The sequence below is a fragment of the Erinaceus europaeus genome, chromosome 9 (assembly GCF_950295315.1).
Source record: "Erinaceus europaeus chromosome 9, mEriEur2.1, whole genome shotgun sequence".
NCBI lineage: Eukaryota > Metazoa > Chordata > Mammalia > Eulipotyphla > Erinaceidae > Erinaceus > Erinaceus europaeus.
Genome location: NC_080170.1, coordinates 67,308,453 through 67,327,538, shown reverse-complemented (window position 1 = coordinate 67,327,538; position 19,086 = coordinate 67,308,453). Strand labels below are relative to the sequence as shown.

Below are 19,086 nucleotides of genomic sequence, written 5' to 3'. Positions count from 1 at the left end.
CTATTCAACATAGTGTTGGAAGTTCTTGCCATAGCAATCAGGCAGGAGCAATTAAAGGAATTAAAGGGATATAGATTGGATATATATTTGCAGATGACATGATAGTATACACAGAAAAACCTAAGGAATCCAGCAAGAAGCTTTTGGAAATCATCAGGAAATACAGTAAGGTGTCAGGCTACAAAATTAACATTCAAAAGTCAGTGGCATTCTTCTATGCAAACACTAAGCTAGAAGAAATTGAAATCCAGAAATCAATTCTTTTTACTGTAGCAACTAAAACAATAAAATATCTAGGAGTAAACCTAACTAAAGAAGTGAAAGACTTGTATACTGAAAATTATGAGTCACTATTCAAGGAAATTGAAAAAGACACAAAGAAGTGGAAAGATATTCCATGTTCATCGGTTGGTAGAATTAACATCATCAAAACGAATATACTACCCAGAGCCATCTACAAATTTAATGCTATCCCCATCAAGATCCCAAGCATATTTTTTAGGAGAATAGAACAAATGCTACAAATGTTTATCTGGAACCAGAAAAGACCTAGAATTGCCAAAACAATCTTGAGAAAAAAGAACAGAACCGGAGGCATCACACTCCCAGATCTCAAATTGTATTATAGAGCCATTGTCATCAAAACTGCTTGGTACTGGAACATGAATAGTCATACTGACCAGTGGAATAGAATTGAGAGCCCAGAAGTGAGCCCCCACACCTATGGACATCTAATTTTAGACAAAGGGGCTCAGACTATTAAATAGGGAAAGCAGAGTCTCTTCAACAAATGGTGTTGGAAACAATGGGTTGAAACATGCAGAAGAATGAAACTGAACCACCGTATTTCACCAAATACAAAAGTAAATTCCAAGTGGATCAAGGACTTGGATGTTAGACCACAAACTATCAGGTACTTAGAGGAAAATATTGGCAGAACTCTTTTCCACATACATTTTAAAGACATCTTCAGTGAAACAAATCCAATTACAAAGAAGACTAAGGCAAGTATAAACCTATGGGACTACATCAAATTAAAAAGCTTCTTCACAGCAAAAGAAACTACTACCCAAACCAAGAGACCCCTCACAGAATGGGAGAAGATCTTTACATACCATACATCAGACAAGAGTTTAATAACCAACATATAAAAAGAGCTTGCCAGACTCAACAACAAGACAACAAATAACCCCATCCAAAAATGGGGGGAGGACATGGACAGAATATTCACAGAAGAGATCCAAAAGGCCAAGAAACACATGAAAAAATGCTCCAAGTCCCTGATTGTCAGAGAAATGCAAATCAAGACAACAACGAGATACCACTTCACTCCTGTGAGAATGCCATACATCAGAAAAGGTAACAGCAGCAAATGCTGGAGAGGGTGTGGGGTCAAAGGAACCCTCCTACACTGCTGGTGGGAATGTCAGTTGGTCCAGCTTCTATGGAGAACAGTGTAGGGAACTCTCAGAAGGCTAGAAATGGGCCTACCCTATGATCCTGCAAATCCCCTCCTGGGGATATATCCTAAGGAACCCAACACATCCATCCAAAAAGATCTGTGTACACATATGTTCTTGGCAGCACAATTTGTAATAGCCAAAACCTGGAAGCAGCCCAGGTGTCCAACAACAGATGAGTGGCTGAGCAAGTTGTGGTCTATATACACAATGGAATACTACTCAGCTGTAAAAAATGGTGACTTCACAGTTTTCAGCCAATCTTGGATGGACCTTGATAAAATCATGTTAAGTGAAGTAAGTCAGAAACAGAAGGATGAATATGGGATGATCTCACTCTCAGGCAGAAGTTGAAAACAAGATCAGAAAAGAAAACACAAGTAGAACCTGAAATGGAATTGGCATATCACACCAAAGTAAAAGACTCTGGGGTGGGTGGGTGGGGAGAATACAGGTCCAAGAAGGATGACAGAGGACCTAGTGGGGGTTGTATTGTTATATGGGAAACTAGGGGATGTTATGCATGTACAAACTATTGTATTTACTGTTGAATGTAAAACATTAATTCCCCAATAAAGAAATTTTTTTTAAAAAGACCAGAACTTGGTAGAATGCACATGATGCCAAGCACACAGCTGGGATCAAGCCCTTACTCACCTTATCCACCCTTACTCACCTGAAAGTGGGGTCCGGGAGTATGAACTTAGGTCCTTGCACACTGTAACATGTGCGCTTAGCCAGGTGGCCACCACCCTGCCCCCAAGTCCATCAATTTTTCCTTTGTTGTTATTGCTGCTGTTATTGTTGTTGTGCTGCTGTTGTTGTTATAGGACAGAGAGGCGGGGAAGACAGGGGGAGAGAAAGACACCTGAAGACCTGCTTCACCGCTTGAGAAGTGACCCCCCCCCACCCCGGCAGTTGGGGAGCCGGGGACTGGAACCAGGATCCTTGAACTTTGCACTATATGTACTTAATCCGGTGCGCTGCTGCCCAGCCCCCTTTATTTACATTTTTTAACGATTTTATTTATTTATTAAATTCCTATTCAACTTTCTTCTTTTTTAAAAAAATTATTTATTCCCTTTTGTTGCCCTTATTGTTTTATTGTTGTAGTTATTAGCGTTGTTGATATTGATGTTGACGTTAGTGGATAGGACAGAGAGAAATGGAGGGAGGAGAAGACAGAATGGGAGAGAAAGATAGACACCTGCAGACCTGCTTCACCGCCTGTGAAGTGACTCTCCTGCAGTTGGGGCGCCGGGTGCTCAAGCGGGGATCCTTATGCAGGTCCTTGCGTTTCTGGCAGCGCGGGCTTAACCCGCTGCGCTACCACCCGACTCCCTTTTTTTTTTTTTTTTTTTTAAGATTTTATTCATTAATGAGAAAGTAGGAGGAGAGAAAGAACCAGAGATCACTCTGGCACATGTGCAGCCAGAGATTGAACTCAGGCACCCACGCTTGAGAGTTCAACGCTTTATCCACTACGCCACTTCCAGGACCACTGATTTTATTTTATTTTATTTTTTAATGAGAGAAAGAAAGAACCAGAGCATCATTCTGGTACTTGTGCTAAGGCGCGCGCACAAGTGTGTGTGGGGGGGGTGTCCCCAAATTCATGCTTGAGAATCAAGCCCTTTTCCACTGCACCACCTCCTTGATAATGTAATTAGGTTTTAACAGTTATAATTGTGATATCCTGCTGGCTCAGAGGGCATGAAAGCTCATTACAAGCGAAAACGTGGGTCTCTCGCGTTTCAGAACAGTGCCACAGCACCTAGAAGCACCTGAAACCCAATCAGCTCTCCTAATTTGGGAAGGTGCTTAGACGGTTTTTCTGAAATTGTCTAATACCGGAATTCATCGTGCAGCTGTATATGGGTTTTAAGTATGTATGCATATTAAGTGCTAATTACAAGACTACTGTATACGGCTCCATTCTGTTCTTTCCTTAGCACTTAACAGCATTGGTAAAGTTCGTACTGCCCTCCCCCATGTTCCCAAAGTAAAGATGGCGGCGCCCAGCGTGTGAAATGCTGGTGACGGTACTTCCGCCCCTCCTTGTTCCCTGACCTAAAATGGCGGACGAAGCCACTCGGCGGGTGGTGTCTGAGATCCCGGTGCTGAAAACCAACGCTGGACCTCGAGATCGTGAGCTGTGGGTGCAGCGACTCAAGGAGGAGTACCAGTCGCTTATCCGGGTCAGTGATGCTGCGCGGCAGACCGTGTAGCTAAGGGGTTGTGGGTTACCAGGTGTCCATAGGAATAGATTCCGTGCGGAAGTAGCTTCCGGTTGAAAGCTTAACTCCGGATTACAGAGAAACCGGGTGATTGTTGGGCTGGGGGACACTGTGTAGGGTAGGGGAAGGAAACTACTAGTAAAGTGTTTTGTTGTTGTTGTTTGTTTATTTGTTTTCTGGAGCCGCAGTGGAGCCATCCATTCTGCCTGATCATTTTCAGGGACATGCCTCCCGAAAGGTGACGTGTCTCTGGCTCCAGATGTTTGCAGGCACCTCAGTGAATGCCCTGGGGTCCTCAGTCCAGGAAGGAGCACACATTGGAGCTGAAAAGGGACAAGTCTAGCAGACCAGAAAGTTTAGCAGAACTTTCTGTTAGAGACTAGCCATCATTGCCAGTCTCCCCTTCGGTGGGAAGAGAAGCAAGTTGGGGGGGGGGGTAGGCGGTGGTGTACCTGGTTAAGCGCAAGGACCTGGGTTCAATCCCCTGACCTCCACTTGCAGGGGGAAAGCTTTGCGAGTCGTGAAGCTCATCTTCAAGTGTCTCTCTGTCTCTTTCTCTCTCTACCTTCATTCCCCCTCTCAATTTCTCTCTGTCCCTATCCGATAATAAATAAATAAATAGATAAATAAATGGTTAAAAATTAAAATAGGGGCCGAGTGGTGGCGCACCTGGTTGAGCGCACATGTTACATAGATCGAGGAGGGGTTCGATTCCCTGGTCCCCACCTGCGGGGGAAAGCTTTGCGTGTGGTGAAGCAGGGCTGCAGGTGTCTCTCTCCCTTCCTATGTCCCCCTTCCCTCTCAGATTTCTGCTTATCTCCATCTAATAAGTAAATATAAAACAATGTTTAAAGAGATAAGGAAAAATTAAAAAAACAAAGAAGCAAGTTGTCTTTTTAAAAATATATCTATTCCCTTTTTGTTGCCCTTGTTGTTATTAATGTCATCCTTGTTAGATAGGACAAAGAGAAATGGAGAGAGAAGGGGAAGACAGAGAGGGGCAGAGAAAGATAGACACCTGTAGATCTGCTTCACCGCTTGTGAAGCGACTCCCCTGCAGGTGGGGACCCGGGGGCTCAAACCGGGATCCTCAAGCCGGTCCTTGCGCTTCACGCAGGTGCCCTTAACCCGCTGCGCTACTGCCCAACTCCCCTGCAAGTGGTCTTCTTAGCAGTGGAGTCTACATCCCGAGCTCTTGCATTGGCAGCTCTCCTGCTGCAGAGATTCATTACCAGAAAACACATTTATTGTACATTTAGCCTCTAGGAAGGGGATCCAAATCCAAGCAAGCTGTCTCCAGAGTTAGAAAGAAATCATTAGGGAATCGGGCGCTAGCTCAGCGGGTTAAGCGCACGTGGCACAAAGCGCAAGGACTGACGCAAGGATCCGGGTTCGAGCCCACCTGCAGGGGAGTTGCTTTGCAGGCGGTGAAGCAGATCTGCAGGTGTCTATCTTTCTCTCTCCCCTCTCTGTGTTGCCCTCCTCTCTCCATTTCTCTCTGTCCTATCCAGCAACAACAACATTAATAACAACAATATAACCACAACAACAATCAAAATAACAAGGGCAACAAAAAAAGGAAAACAAATAAATAAAATATTGAAAGGAAGAAAGAAAGAAAGAAATCATTACCGTGCAGTGGGGGGAGGGAGAGAAAAATTGAATTGTCCAGATATTGTGAGCAGTAGGTGCGATACCTATCCAGCTTGGGTCTGCTCAAGGGAGGCGACTTTAAAGAGGCAGCACCTGAGATGAGACTCTTGGGGTAAAACATAATTTAGCCTGGTAAAACATGAGAAGAGAAGGGCATTCAGGGAAAGGGGGACATTGTGGAAAAAAGACTGGGAAGCTAGAAATAGTGTGATGTATGTGAAGAAACACAGTGGCATGACTTGTGACACAGGTGGTAGACAAGGCTGAAATGACAGAGTTGAGCACTCCAACATAGGAAACCCTGGAATGGCCTTTAGAGGACTTAAAAAAAAAAAGATTTTATTTATTTATTCGAGACAAGAGAGAGAGAAACAACCAGATATCGCTCTGGCATATGTGCTGCCGGGGATTGAATTTAGGACCTCATGCTCAAGAGTCATAAGGTTTTATCCACTGTGCTACCAACTGGACCATGCCTTTAGAGGATTTTAATGCAGGAATTTAAAAGTCAGATTTGGGTTTAGATCAAGCACGTTAGCAATAGAGATAAGACTGAAGATGGGGGCAAGGAAGACAGCATAAAAATTATACAAAAATGATTTTCATGCCTGAGGCTCAATCCCAGGTTTAATCCCTGCCCCCTACCCTCCCCCCATCACCTTAAGACAGGATTGAGCAAGACTAGTCAAAATAAAAATTAAAGGTAAAAGGCAAGTTAGCAGGCTGTCATGAGCCCACAAAAAAGATGATAATGTCCACAATAGCCATGATGAGGAGCGGCAGGCTTGAAATATAATCTGCAGAGGCAAAATCTTCAGGACTTTGTGATAGTTTATTAGAATACAGTACAAATCCCTGACTTTTAGCTTGGTGACTGAATGCTACTATTGTTTCCTGGAATCCATATAGGAAAGAAACAAGCTTGAAGGGGGCAGAGGAGATAGCATAATGGTTATGCAAACAGATTCTCATGGCTGAGGCTCCCAGGTCCTAAATTCAATCCCTGGCACCACCATAAACCAGAGCTAAGCAGTACTATCATTAAAAGTAAATAAGGGAGTCCGGCGGTAGCACAGTGGATTAAGTGTAGGTGGCACAAAGTGCAAGGACCGCCGTAAAGATCCCAGTTCGAGCCCCCGGCTCCCCACCTGCAGAAGAGTTGCTTCACAAGCAGTGAAGCAGGTCTGCAAGCATCTATCTTTCTCTCTCCCTCTCTGTCTTCTCCTCCTCTCTCCATTTCTCTCTGTCCTATCCAACAACGATGACATTAATAACTACAACAATGGCAACAAAAGGGAATAAAATAAATAAATAAATATTTAAAATAAATAAATAGGGGAGTTGGGCAATAATGCAGCAGGTTAAAGCACATGTGGTGCTAAGCGCAATGACCGGCTTAAGTATCCCGGTTCGAGCCCCCAGCTCCCCACCTGCAGGGGAGTCCCTTCACAGGTAGTGAAGCAGGTCTGCAGGTGTCTATCTTTCTCTCCCCCTCTCTGTCTTCCTCTTCGCTCTCAATTTCTCTCTGTCCTATCCAACAATGACAACATCAATAACAATAATAACTACAACAACAGTAGAAAACAACAAGGGGAACAAAAAGGAAAATTATATATATATATATATATATATATATATATATAGAGAGAGAGAGAGAGAGAGAGAGAGAGGGAACATTCTTTTTTTTTAATTTATTTTTTATTTAAGAAAGGATAAATTTACAAAACCATAGGGTAGGAGGGATACAACTCCACACAGTCCCCACCACCCAATCTCCATATCCCATCCCCTCCTCTGATAGCTTTCCCATTCTCTATCCCTCTGGAAGCAATGACCCAGGGTCGTTGTGGGTTGCAGAAGGTGGAAGGTCTGGCTTCTGTAATTGCTTCCCCACTGAACATGGACATTGACTGGTCAGTCCATACTCCCAGTCTGCCTCTCTCTTTCCATAGTAGGGGGGTCTCTGGGGAAGCGGAGCTCCAGGATACATTGATGGGGTCTTCAGTCCAGGGAAGCCTGGCCGGCATCCTGATGGCATCTGGAACCTGGTGGCTGAAAAGAGAGTTAACATACAAAGCCAAACAAGTTGCTGAGCAGAGAAAATTCTTAAATAAATAAATAGAAAAACAAGCAGGGGGAGATAGCATAATGGTTATGCAAAGAGACTCTCATGCCTGAGGCTCCAGTGTCCTAGGTTCAAGCCCCCACACCACTAAAAGCCAGAGCTGAGCAGCAGTCTGAATATATATATATATATATATATATATATATATATATATATATATAAAATTAAAATAAATAGAAATAAGCTTGAATGACCAGGGAGAAATGCTGAATTTCAGGTGTCTAGAATAAAGCTAGAGATTGAGTTATATAATTAGGTATTGGAGTCTCAAGTGCTGAGCAAAAGTGTAGATGAAAGACTAGTAATTGGCTGTGCTGGATAATGGTGTACCTGGTTAAGCATACATATTGCAGTTTACAAGGACCCAGGTTCAAGCCATCAGTCCCCACCTGCAGGGGGAAAGTTTCACAAGCAGTGAATCAGTACTGTGGGTGTTTCTCTGTCCCTCCCTCCCCCTTCCCTCTCAATTTCTCTTATCAATATCCAATGAATAAATTAAAAGGAGGAGGAGGACATATCTGAAAGTTATCTACATGTCCATGCTAATTAAAACCAGGTTGAGGGGCCAGCAAAATAGTTCATGTGGATAGTGTGCAGCTTTGTCATGTGCCGGACCCAGGTTTGAACCCATCCCCACCATATGGAAAGATGCTCCAGAGCTGTGGTTTCTTTCAGGCTCTCCGCTTCTCTGTCTCAATAATAATAATAATAAACTTAGAAATAACTTAAGGGACTCGGGCGGTAGCGCAGCAGCTTAAGTGCTGGTGGCGCAAAGCGCAAGGACCAGCGTAAGGATCCTGGTTCAAGCCCCCGGCTCCCCACCTGCAGGAGAGTCACTTCACAAGCAGTGAAGCAGGTCTGCAGGCGTCTATCTTTCTCTCCCCCTTTCTGTCTTCCCCTCCTCTCTCCATTTCTCTCTGTCCTATCCAACAACATCAATAACAACAACAATAATTTTTTAAAAGGGGGCAACAAAAGGGAATACATATTTAAAAATAAATAAATTTTTTTAAAGGCAGGGGCTAGCAGTGAGGGAGTATATCTAAAAAATGAGCTGGAAACTAAGGGCAGACATTTTATTATTTATAAGAGGACAAGAAAGAGTTTCACGAGTCAGCAAGAGCCAGAGAAAATTAAATAAATAAATAAAAAGAAACAGAGAGAAGCCAGAAGACCACTCCAGTGCATGCTGTACAGGGATTGACCAGAGAACTTCAGGCATGAAAATCTGATGTTACCAGTTGAGCTATTTCAAGGCCCAACTCTTCCCTTTCCAAGTGAAAGGAGAACCTAGGGAACAAGTCCTTTGTACCTTTTCTCTTGAATGACAACCACCTATTTTCTGCTTTCACCAAGTCCCCTACTACATGTTATATTTTTGTTTTCAGCTTTGCTTATGTCAGAAAAGCTGGGCAGACATACTAAGAAACAATGTAGGGCTGGGGAGACAGTATCATGATTTCACAGAAGACTTTGATGACTGAGGCTCCAAGGTACCAGATTCAATCACCATAAGCCAGAGCTGAGCAGTACTCAGGTCTCTATCTCTCACTTTATCTTTCTCTCTGTATCTCTCTTATCAAAATAAAATGTATAAAAAATAACCAAAACCTAAAAGAAAATGTAATTGGGGAGTCGGGCGGTAGCGTAGAGGGTTAAGCGCAGGTGGCACAAAATGCAAGGACCAGTGTAAGGATCCTGGCTCCCCTCCTGCAGGGGGGGGTCACTTCACAAGTGGTGAAGCAGATCTCTGTCTCCCCCTCTCTATCCTCTTCTCTTTTCATTCTCTCTGCCCATCCAACAACAATGACATCAATAACTACAACAATAAAACAAGGGCAACAAAAGGGAATAAATAATTTTTTTTTTTTAAAAAGAAAATGTAATCATGGATTTTGCTGTTGAGGGTGGTGAGGACTGGACTGCCCTTGAACCCATTTCTCCTCTTGAAGATCTCACTCTCTTTTTAGTATGTAGAGAACAACAAGAATGCTGACAATGACTGGTTCCGTCTGGAGTCCAACAAGGAAGGGACTCGGTAGGTAGATCCCCTTGAGGGGTGTTGGGAGTGAGAATCTGACATAAGTCAAGCATTGGGGTGTCCCGGGCTTTCCACTGCCAGGCTTTCCTTGCTTCATCTGAGCTACTCCTGCCCCTATCACCCCAGACTTCCCCAGTCTCCATCCCATGAATATATCAAAGTCAAGAGCAGTATGTTTAGTCTAAGAAGAGTGGGTATGTTAGACTGGACCTTGGCCTTTGTTACAGGTGGTTTGGAAAATGCTGGTACATCCATGACCTCCTCAAATATGAGTTTGACATCGAGTTTGACGTGAGTATGATAGAGTGGGAAACACAAAGGTTAGCAGAAGAGGAGGGACTATGTTTTTGTTGGGAGGGATTATATATTAACAAGCTAAACTTTTTTGTTCTGACTGATCAGAAAAAACTTAAAAAATGAGAGGTCATGGGGCCTTGTGGTGGTGGCATATCCAGTTGAGCACACATGTTACTGTGCACAAGAAGCCAGGCTCAAGCTGCTGATCCCTACTTGTTAGAGAGGAATCTTCACAAGCAGTGGATCAGTGCTGCTCTCTGTCTTCTTTCTTTCCTCTTCCATCTGTTTCTCTCTGCCTCTACCAAATAAATAAATAAATGTAAGTCAGGAGAGAGCTCAGCAGGTAGAACGCATACCTTACCATGTGTGAGGTTCTGGATTTGACCCCTTGTACCACATGGGAGCAGCAAGGATAACACAATGGAAACTCCTTAGATGGTGGAGTGATTCTTTTTTTTTTTTTTTTAATTTCATTTTATTTATTTATTTATTTATTTTTTATTATTAATTTTATTTTTGAGAGAGATGTAGAGAGAGACACACACAGAGAAACACCAGAGCACTGCTCAGCTCTGGTTTATGGTGGTGCACGGGATTGAACCTGGGATTTAGGAGCCTCAGGCATGAGAGTCTGTTTGCATAACCATTATGCTGTCTACCCTGCCCAAGGAGTGGTTCTATAATGTCTTGCTCTCTCTCCTCACTCACTTTCTGTATAAGTACCGCGCGCTAACCGATTGCGCCACTGGAGCTCTTCTCACTCACTTTCTAATTAAATAAGAGTGATTAGTCTGGGAGTCCATGCTATGATATCATACATAAGTCAGACCCATGACAAACTATGGGTTCTCCAGTGTCAACTTAAAAAATAATAATGAGGGAGGTGGAAGCAGGTTAAGCACAGGTGGCGCAAAGCGTGAGAATCAGCGTAAGAATCCCGGTTCGAGCCCCCAGCTCCCCACCTGCAGGGGCATCACTTCACAAGTGGTGAAGCAGGTCTGCAGGTGTCTATCTCTCCCACTCTCTGGCTTCCCCTCCTCTCTCCATTTCTCTCTGTCCTGTGCAACAATGACAATATCAATAACAACAATAATAACTACAACAATAAAACAAGGGCAACTAAAAGGGATAAATAAATAAATATTTAAAAAACAGAAAAAAAAATGGGTACTAAAGCAAAGAATTCTGGGGGAGAAGGGTAAGGAGAGGATTTAGGGAGGAGGGAGGCTTTGAGGTTTTGGTACATGATGATAGAAAAGGACCTAAGTTAGAAGTGAGAGTGTTTCACAGTCACGTGTCATGACAAGATGTTGACACTTGTCATGGCAAGATATTTACACATGTGTCAACAACTGTACTGTAAACCATTAGCCCCCCCTTGCCAATACACCGCTTCCCCAATAAAATGATAAAATAAATATAGGGGGAGAGTAGTTTTGAAGAGAGGGGGTTTTGAAGTAATTGTAGCGTATAGTTACTCAATTCCATGCCTAGAATTTTTTTTTTCCCCCTAGAGCACTGCTCAGTTCTCACTTATGGTGGTGCAGGAACCTCCTGGTGAAGGAAAGTATTTTGTATAACTGTGATGCTCTCTCCCCAGCTCATGTCTAGAATTCTTTTGTGTGCATACTCTTTGGGGAGTTTTTCAAATATTTGAGTTATTTTATCTATTTTACTTTTAAAACAATTAATATTTATTTATTTATTTATTTATTTATTCCCTTTGTTACCCTTGTTGTTTTTTATTTTTGTAGTGATGATTGATGTCATTGTTGTTGGATAGGACAGAGAGAAATGGAGAGAGGAGGGGAAGACAGAGAGGGGAGAGAGAAAGACAGACACCTGCAGACCTGCTTTACCACTTGTGAAGCAACTCCCCAACAGGTGGGGAGCCGGAGGCTCCAACCAAGATCCTTAAGCCAGTCCCTGCGCTTTGCGTCACATGCGCTTAACCTGCTGTGCTACTGCCCGACTCCCTTTTTTTTTTTTTTACTTTCTTTAAATTTACTTATTTATCCCTTTTTGTTGCCCTTGTTGTTTTATTGTTGTAGTTATTATTGTCATCATTGTTGGATAGGACAGAAAGAAATGGAGAGAGGAGGGGAAGACAGAGGGTGAGAGAAAGACACCTGCAGACCTCCTTCACCACCTGTGAAGCGACTCCCCTGCAGGTGGGGAGCCGGGGGCTCGAACCGGGATCCTTATTCCAGTCCTTGTGTTTCGCACCACATACACTTAATCTTTTTTACTTTTTTTTAATTTATTTTTTATTATTTATTTTCCCTTTTGTTGCCCTTGTTTTGTTGTTGAAGTTATTATTATTGTTGTTGATGATGTCATTGTTGTTTGATAGGACAGAGAGGAATGGAGAGAGGAGGGGAAGACAGAGGGGGAGAGAAAGATAGACACCTGCAGACCTGCTTCACCACCTGTGAAGCATCTCCCCTGCAGGTGGGAAGCCGGGGGCTCGAACCGGGATCCTTTTGCTGGTCCTTGCACTTTGTGCCAGGTGCGCTTAACCCGTTGTGCTACCGCCCGACCCCCTCTTTTTTTAAAGTATTTTATTTATTTTATTTCTGAGAGAGATGCAGAGAGAGTAAGACACAAAGAGAAATACCAGAGCACTACACAGCTCTGGCTTATGGTGGTGCAGGGAATTGAACCTGAGACTTTGGAGCCTCAGGCATGAGAGTCTCTTTGCATAACCATTATGCTATCTACCCTGCCCTGCTTATTTTTATTTTATTTTATTTTTAATTTTTTTTGAAAGAGAGATAGATACACAGATAGAAACCAGAGCACTGGTCAGCTCTGAAACCTCAGAGCCTCAAGCATAACCACATCTTTTGCATAACCCGTATGCTGTCTTCCCAGACCTGTACTAATATATACTTATATCAATAGTATATATGATAAATGCATATTTATTATTGGATAGAGATACAGAGAAATGAGGAAGGGAGGTAGAGAGGGAAAGAGACAGAAAGATACCCGTAGCCTTGCTTCACCACTCATGAAACATTCCCCCTGCAGGTGGGGACCAGAAGTTTGAACCTGAGTCCTTGCACACTGTGATGTGTGCACTTAACCAGATGTGTCACCGTTTGGCTCCCTGGGTGTTTAATTTTCTTCCTTCCTTTCTTTTTTTTTTTTATTGTTGTTGTAGTTGTTGTTGTTATCGATGCCATTATTGTTGGATAGGACAGAGAGAAATGGAGAGAGGAGGGGAAGACAGAGAGGAGAGAAAGATAGACACCTGCAGACCTGCTTCACTGCCTGTGAAGTGACTCCCCTGCCAGTGGGGAGCCGGGGGCTCGAACTGGGATCCTTGCGCAGCCCTTGCACTTCACACCACGTGCGCTTAACCTGCTGCGCTACTGCCCGACTCCCTTTTAAAAAAATTTTTTTGGAAAATATTTATTTATATTCCCTTTTGTTGCCCTTGTTGTTTTATTGTTGTTATTGATGTCGTTGTAGATGGATTGGAGAGAGGAGGGGAAGACTGAGAGGGGGAGAGAAAGATAGACACCTGCTTCACCGCCTGTTAAGTGACTCCCCTGCAGGTGGGTAGCCGGGGCTCAAACCAGGATCCTTATGCAGTTCCTTGCGCTTTGCGCCACGTGTGCTTAACCTGCTGCACTACCACCTGACTCTCTTTCTTTCTTTCTTTCTTTCTTTCTTTTTAATCTTTTTTCATTTTATTTTACCAAAGCACTGCTCAGCTTTGACTTATTATAGTATTGGGGATTGAACCTAGTACCTTTGTTGACCTAACCATGAAAGTCTTTTTGTATAACCATTATGCTATCTCCCCCACCCTTATGTTTACTCTTTTAGGTTTAGAGAGTGAAAGAGACCATAGCACCAAATTTTCTTCAATGCAATGAGGGCCAGGCTTGAACCTGGGTTCTACACATGTGGCAAAGCAATGCATCATCCTTTACTGGCCCTTGAGTTCATTGTTTTTATGAAAGACCAGAGCACTTCTTAGCCTTAGCATATGGTGGTGCCAGGGATCAAACCTGAATCAAGGCATGTTAAATCCTTTTCTCTAATTCACTGAGCTGTCTCCCTGGCCTGAAACACTTAAGTTTAACCAAAAAATTCTCTCTCTCTCTCTCTTTTTTTTTGTCATAAGAGTTAGCACTGGAGCTCAGTACTTGTATAATGACTCCAACACTCTTGGCAGCGTTTTTTTTTTTTTTTTTTCTCTCTCTCTCTCTCTCTCTGTTTCTCCTTTTAAGAGAAGGTGAAAGACAGAGATAGGAAAAGACCGAGGACAGAAAGGAGAGACGCACTACTGCTCCACCACTTGTGAAACCTTTCTCCTGCATGTGAAAACCAAAGGTTTGAATCTAAGTCTTTGCACAAGGTAGCATGTATACCAGGTGCTCCACCACCTGGCCACTAAAGAAATGTACCTTTAATCTAAAGTATACCTTTAGATTAGCTCCGGTATATCTTGCTTCTGTTTTATTATTTCTCCAGATTCCTATCACATACCCCACTACTGCTCCAGAAATCGCAGTCCCTGAACTGGATGGAAAAACAGCAAAAATGTACAGGTAGGGTTGATGGGAAATGAGAAAGGGTCCAAGAGTGCTTAGGGAAGACCGTGGGAGGCAGGCAATTTTCAGGGTCCACTGGTCTAGAAGGACACCAAGCTTCCTTCCCTCTGTCAAACTCAGGCATAGTGCTTGACTATTCCACCCTTAGTTCTGATCACTAGTGATCTTCCTGTGTTCTTAAGAGGCTGTTGTGCTTCCTGGTAATCTTGACATATTAACACTGTCTTCCTCTTATCCCTCTCAGGGGTGGCAAAATATGTCTGACTGATCACTTCAAGCCTTTGTGGGCCAGGAACGTGCCCAAGTTTGGACTAGCACATCTCATGGCTCTAGGGGTAAGTTGGGGGGGATACTTGGCATATATGGGGGAAAAGGTTAGTCCTTAAGCAGTGTAAGAAAATGACTGAGTGATGTTCCGGGAGGTGGCGCAGTGGATAAGGAATTGGACTCTCAAGCATGAGGTCGTAAGTTTAATCCCCGGCAGTACATGTACCAGAGTGATGTCTGGTTCTTTCTCTCGCTCCTACCATTTCTCATGAATCAATAAATAAAATCTTAAAAAAAAAAAAAAAGAAATAAAGGTAAAAAGAAAATGACTGAGTGGTTCAGAAGGTGGCATATTGGAAAAAATGTTGGACTCTCAAGCATGAACTCTACAGTTTGATACCCAGCAGCACATGTACCAGAGTGATGTCTCCTTTTTTCTTTCTCCTCCTGTCTCTCTCATTAATTAATTCTTTTGTTTAGGGGGGTGGAGAGAAGATAGCATGATGGTTATGCAAAGAGACTCTCATGCTTGAAGCTCTAAAGTCCCAGGTTCAATTCCTCACACCACCATCAGCCAGAGCAGAGCAAAAAAAAAAAAAAAATCTTTTATTTTAGTTTTTATTTATTTTGGACAGAGACAGAGGTAAAGAGGGAAATATGGAGAGATACTTGCAATACAGCTTCACTACTTGTGAAGCTTCCCCTGCAGGTAGGGGTTGGGGGCTTTCACCTGGGTCCTTGCACACTCTAACATGTATATTTAACCAGGTGTGCCACCACCCATCCCTCTCATTAATAAATTCTTTAAAAAATATTTTATTATTGGATGCCGAGTGGTAGCACACCAGGTTAAGCATACATAGTGAGAAGCTCAAGGACCATCACAAAGATCCCTGTTCAAGCCCCTGACTCCCCACCTGCAGGAGGGGTGGCTTCACAAGTGGTAAAGCAGGTCTGTAGGTGTCTATCTTTCTTTTTTTTTTTTTTAATATTTATTTATTTATTCCTTTTTTTTGTTGCCCTTGGTGAGTGTCTATCTTTCTTTCCTCCTTTTTTTTTTATTGTTGTAGTTTTTTTTAATTTATTTTTTATATATTTATTTTCCCTTTTGTTGCCCTTGTTGTTTTTCATTGTTGTTGATATTGATGTCATCATTGTTATATAGGACAGAGAGAAATGGAGAGAGGAGGGGAAGACAGAGAGGGGGAGAGAAAGATAGACACCTGCAAACCTGCTTCACCGCCTGTGATGCGACCTCCCTGCAGGTGGGGAGCCGGGGGCTTGAACCCAGATTCTTACGCTGGCCAGTGCTCTTTGTGCCACGTGCGCTTAACCCGCTGAGCTACCGCCTGACTCCCTCTTTCCTCCTTTCGATCTTCTTCTCCTTTCTCAATTTCTCTCTGTCCTATCCAACAACAGTAGCAGCAACAACAATAATGGGGAAAAATGGCTGGCAGGAGCAGTGGATTCATAGTGCAGGCACCGAGCCCCAGCAATAACCCTGGAGGCAAAAGGGGAGAAACTGTTATTAATTTATTGTTAATGAAAGGGAGAGACAAGGGCCAGGTGGTAGCACACATGTTACAGTGTGCAAGGACCCAGGTTTGAGCCCCTCGCCCCCACCTGCAGGGGGAAAGTTTCACAAGTGGTGAAGCTGTGCTATAGGTGTGTCTCTGTCTCTCTCCCTCTCTATCACTCCCTTCCCTCTCAATTTCTGACTGTCTCTATCCAACAAATAAAGATTTGAAAAAAAAAAAAAAAGGGAAAAAGAAAAAAGAAAAGGAGAGACAGAGAGAGGATGAGACCAATACCAGAACACTGCTCAGGTCTGGATTATGATGGTGCTGGGGCTTGAGCCTGGAACCTCAGAGCCTCAAGCATAAGAGTCTTTTGTATAACCATTATGCTGTCTCCCAAACCCATAAGTCTTTTTATTTTATTTTATTTGCTAGGTCAAAAAGAAATTGAAAGAGGGAGAAAGAGGCAGTGGGAGATAGCATAATGGTTATGCAAACAGATTCTTGTGCCTGAGGCTCTGAGGTTCCATGTTCATTCACCCACACCACCATAAACCATAGCTGAGCAGTGTTCTGGGGAAAAAAGAGAGAGACAGAGAGAAAGGGAGAAAGGGAGAGGAGAGAGAGACAACACTGGTACACCACTTATGAAGCTTGTGCCTTGCAGGAGGAAACTCAAGGCTTGAACCTGGGTTCTTGTCTGTTGTAATGTGTGTGCTTAATCACCACCCAGCCCAATATATACATATATATATATATATATATATGTATATGTATATATATATACATATTCTTTTAATATATATATTAAAAGAACTTACTTATTTATTCATGAGAAAGGAAAGAACCAGACATCACATGTGCTGCTGGGGATTGAACTCAGGATCTTATGATTGAGAATCCAATGCTTCAATGCTTTATCTACATCGCTGCCTTCTGGACCACCCAATACATTTAAAAGAGATAGAGAGAGAAGGGCAGGGGTAGATATATAATGGTTATGCAATGCCGGGATAGCCTGAGGGTGCTTCTTCCTGAGCAAGTGCTCTCTGGGTTGGAGAGAACTCAACTGGAGCCATCCTAGGCTGCTGCGTGGGAGAGGGATCATGCCGCACTAACGTTGCAGGAGATATACCCTGGAACTCTTGGAGCCGGAAAGCAATTCCAAGTGATTTTACTCACAAAAGCAGCTTGTATATATACTAGCCAAGTAGGGTGGAAACAGGGTGTGACCTAGAGAGGGTGGAGCGAAAAAAGAGACTGGTGAAAATCAGGTGTGACAAGGAGAGGGGGCGGAGCAGGAGAGAATTCTACCACTAAACCACCAGTGCCCTGGAGGGAGGGTGGTGCTTAGTTAACAGTGGCTTGTGTAAATAGCTTTGAGTGGGATCAAACCAATGCCCTGCAGGCATGCCAGTGCTTAGTTAAGCAGGATTAGAGACAGAAGCTTCAAGCCATGGGAGCTGGCATACTACCCCACAATGCAAAGGCTCCAAAGTTCCAGGTACACTCCCCGGCACCACCATAAGCCAGAGCTGATAAGTACTCTGGGGGATGAGTGGGGCGGGTGAGGAAAGAAAAAAGTAGACAAGGCTGTCGCTTCTAATGGAGGTAATGGGGATACAGAACTTTGGTGTTGGGAATGGTGCAGAATTATACCCATTATCTTACAATTTTTCAGTCAACATTAAATCACTAATAAAATTAAAGTAAAAAACTGAAAAAGTAAACAAGAAGTCAGTGTTTTCCATGGGCTTGTTCCCCTAGAATACCTCTCTCTGGGAGTCGGATGGTAGCACAGTGGGTTAAGCACACATGGCACGAAGCTCAAGGACTGCATAAGGATCCCGGTTCGAGCCCCGATTCCCCACCTGCAGGGAAGTCACTTCACAAGCGGTGAAGCAGGTCTGCAGGTGTCTGTCTTTCTCTCACCCTCTGTCTTCCCCTCCTCTCTGTTTCTCTCGGTCCTATCCAACAACGACGACATTAATAACAACAATAATAACTACAACAAGGGCAACCAAAGGGAATAAGTAAATTAAAAAAAAAAAAAAAAGAATACCTCTCTCTTTTTCTCTCTGAAGAACGGAGCAAGACACGGGCTAGGTTGTGGTCAATTCACAGGCTCTCCCTTTAATTGCAGCTGGGTCCATGGCTGGCAGTGGAAATCCCTGATCTGATACAGAAGGGCATGGTTCAGCATAAAGAGAAGTGCAGCCCCTGAAGGATGAAGCCACCAGAGCATAATGGACGGACCTCTGACAGGCAACAATCTTGCACAGCACATCCAGCCGCTTTACTTCTATTGCTCCCCCCCACCACACATGCACACAACATAATTGTTACTCAGTAGCTGCAGCAATTGTTGCTACTGGATTCTCTGGGCGAGTCTAAGCAGGGAGGAAAGAGTAAGTCTTGGGCTTTGTGAAAGCTAGGGACAATTTCTGTTCTTTCCCAGGGAGGAGCATTATGAGATCCTGGAGGGAAAAGTGTGTGGGGTAGGGGGGCGTGGGGGAGTCATGCCCAGTCCGTCGGTTTTCGGAGGGGACACTTCAATAAAAGCTGTTTCCTCTGGTGCCCGTGGTTCTCCTTTTTTTAAAAAAAAATATTTATTTATTTATTCCCTTTTGTTGCCTTTGTTGCTTTATTGTTGTAGTTATTACTGTTGTTGATGTCATTTTTGGATAGGACAGAGAGAAATGGAGAGAGGAGGGGAAGCCAGAGAGGGGGAGAGAAAGACACCTGCAGACCTGCGACCTGCTTCACTGCTTGTGAAGTGACTCCCCTGCAGGTGGGGAGCTGGGGGCTTGAACCTGGATCTTTATGCTGGTCCTTGCGCTTGGCACCACGTGCGCTTAACCTGCTGCGCTACCACCCAACTCTCTGGTCCGTGGTTCTTACTGGTGAGTGCCAACAGTGGT

The 19,086-nt window shown here is 43.6% G+C and overlaps 1 protein-coding gene across 1 annotated transcript; it reads left to right on the top strand.

Annotated features, from left to right (window-relative positions):
* The first annotated feature begins 3,427 nt into the window (after nucleotides 1-3,427).
* UFC1 (ubiquitin-fold modifier conjugating enzyme 1) lies at nucleotides 3,428-18,536 on the top strand. The gene is made up of 6 exons (XM_016194436.2): nucleotides 3,428-3,658; nucleotides 9,446-9,513; nucleotides 9,744-9,807; nucleotides 14,302-14,378; nucleotides 14,626-14,716; nucleotides 18,309-18,536. Exons 1-6 carry the CDS (start codon nucleotides 3,536-3,538, stop codon nucleotides 18,387-18,389), a joined length of 504 nt encoding a protein of 167 aa, XP_016049922.1. The 5' UTR covers nucleotides 3,428-3,535; the 3' UTR covers nucleotides 18,390-18,536.
* Nucleotides 18,537-19,086: the final 550 nt, after the last annotated feature.

Excerpts from the sequence above, each read along its gene's own strand:
- UFC1 (XM_016194436.2), top strand. The coding sequence starts at position 3,536 with ATGGCGGACGAAGCCACTCGGCGGGTGGTGTCTGAGATCCCGGTGCTG. Across the intron at positions 14,379-14,625 it reads AAAACAGCAAAAATGTACAG|GGGTGGCAAAATATGTCTGA; the intron begins GTAGGGTTGATG and ends TATCCCTCTCAG. Across the intron at positions 14,717-18,308 it reads CACATCTCATGGCTCTAGGG|CTGGGTCCATGGCTGGCAGT; the intron begins GTAAGTTGGGGG and ends CTTTAATTGCAG.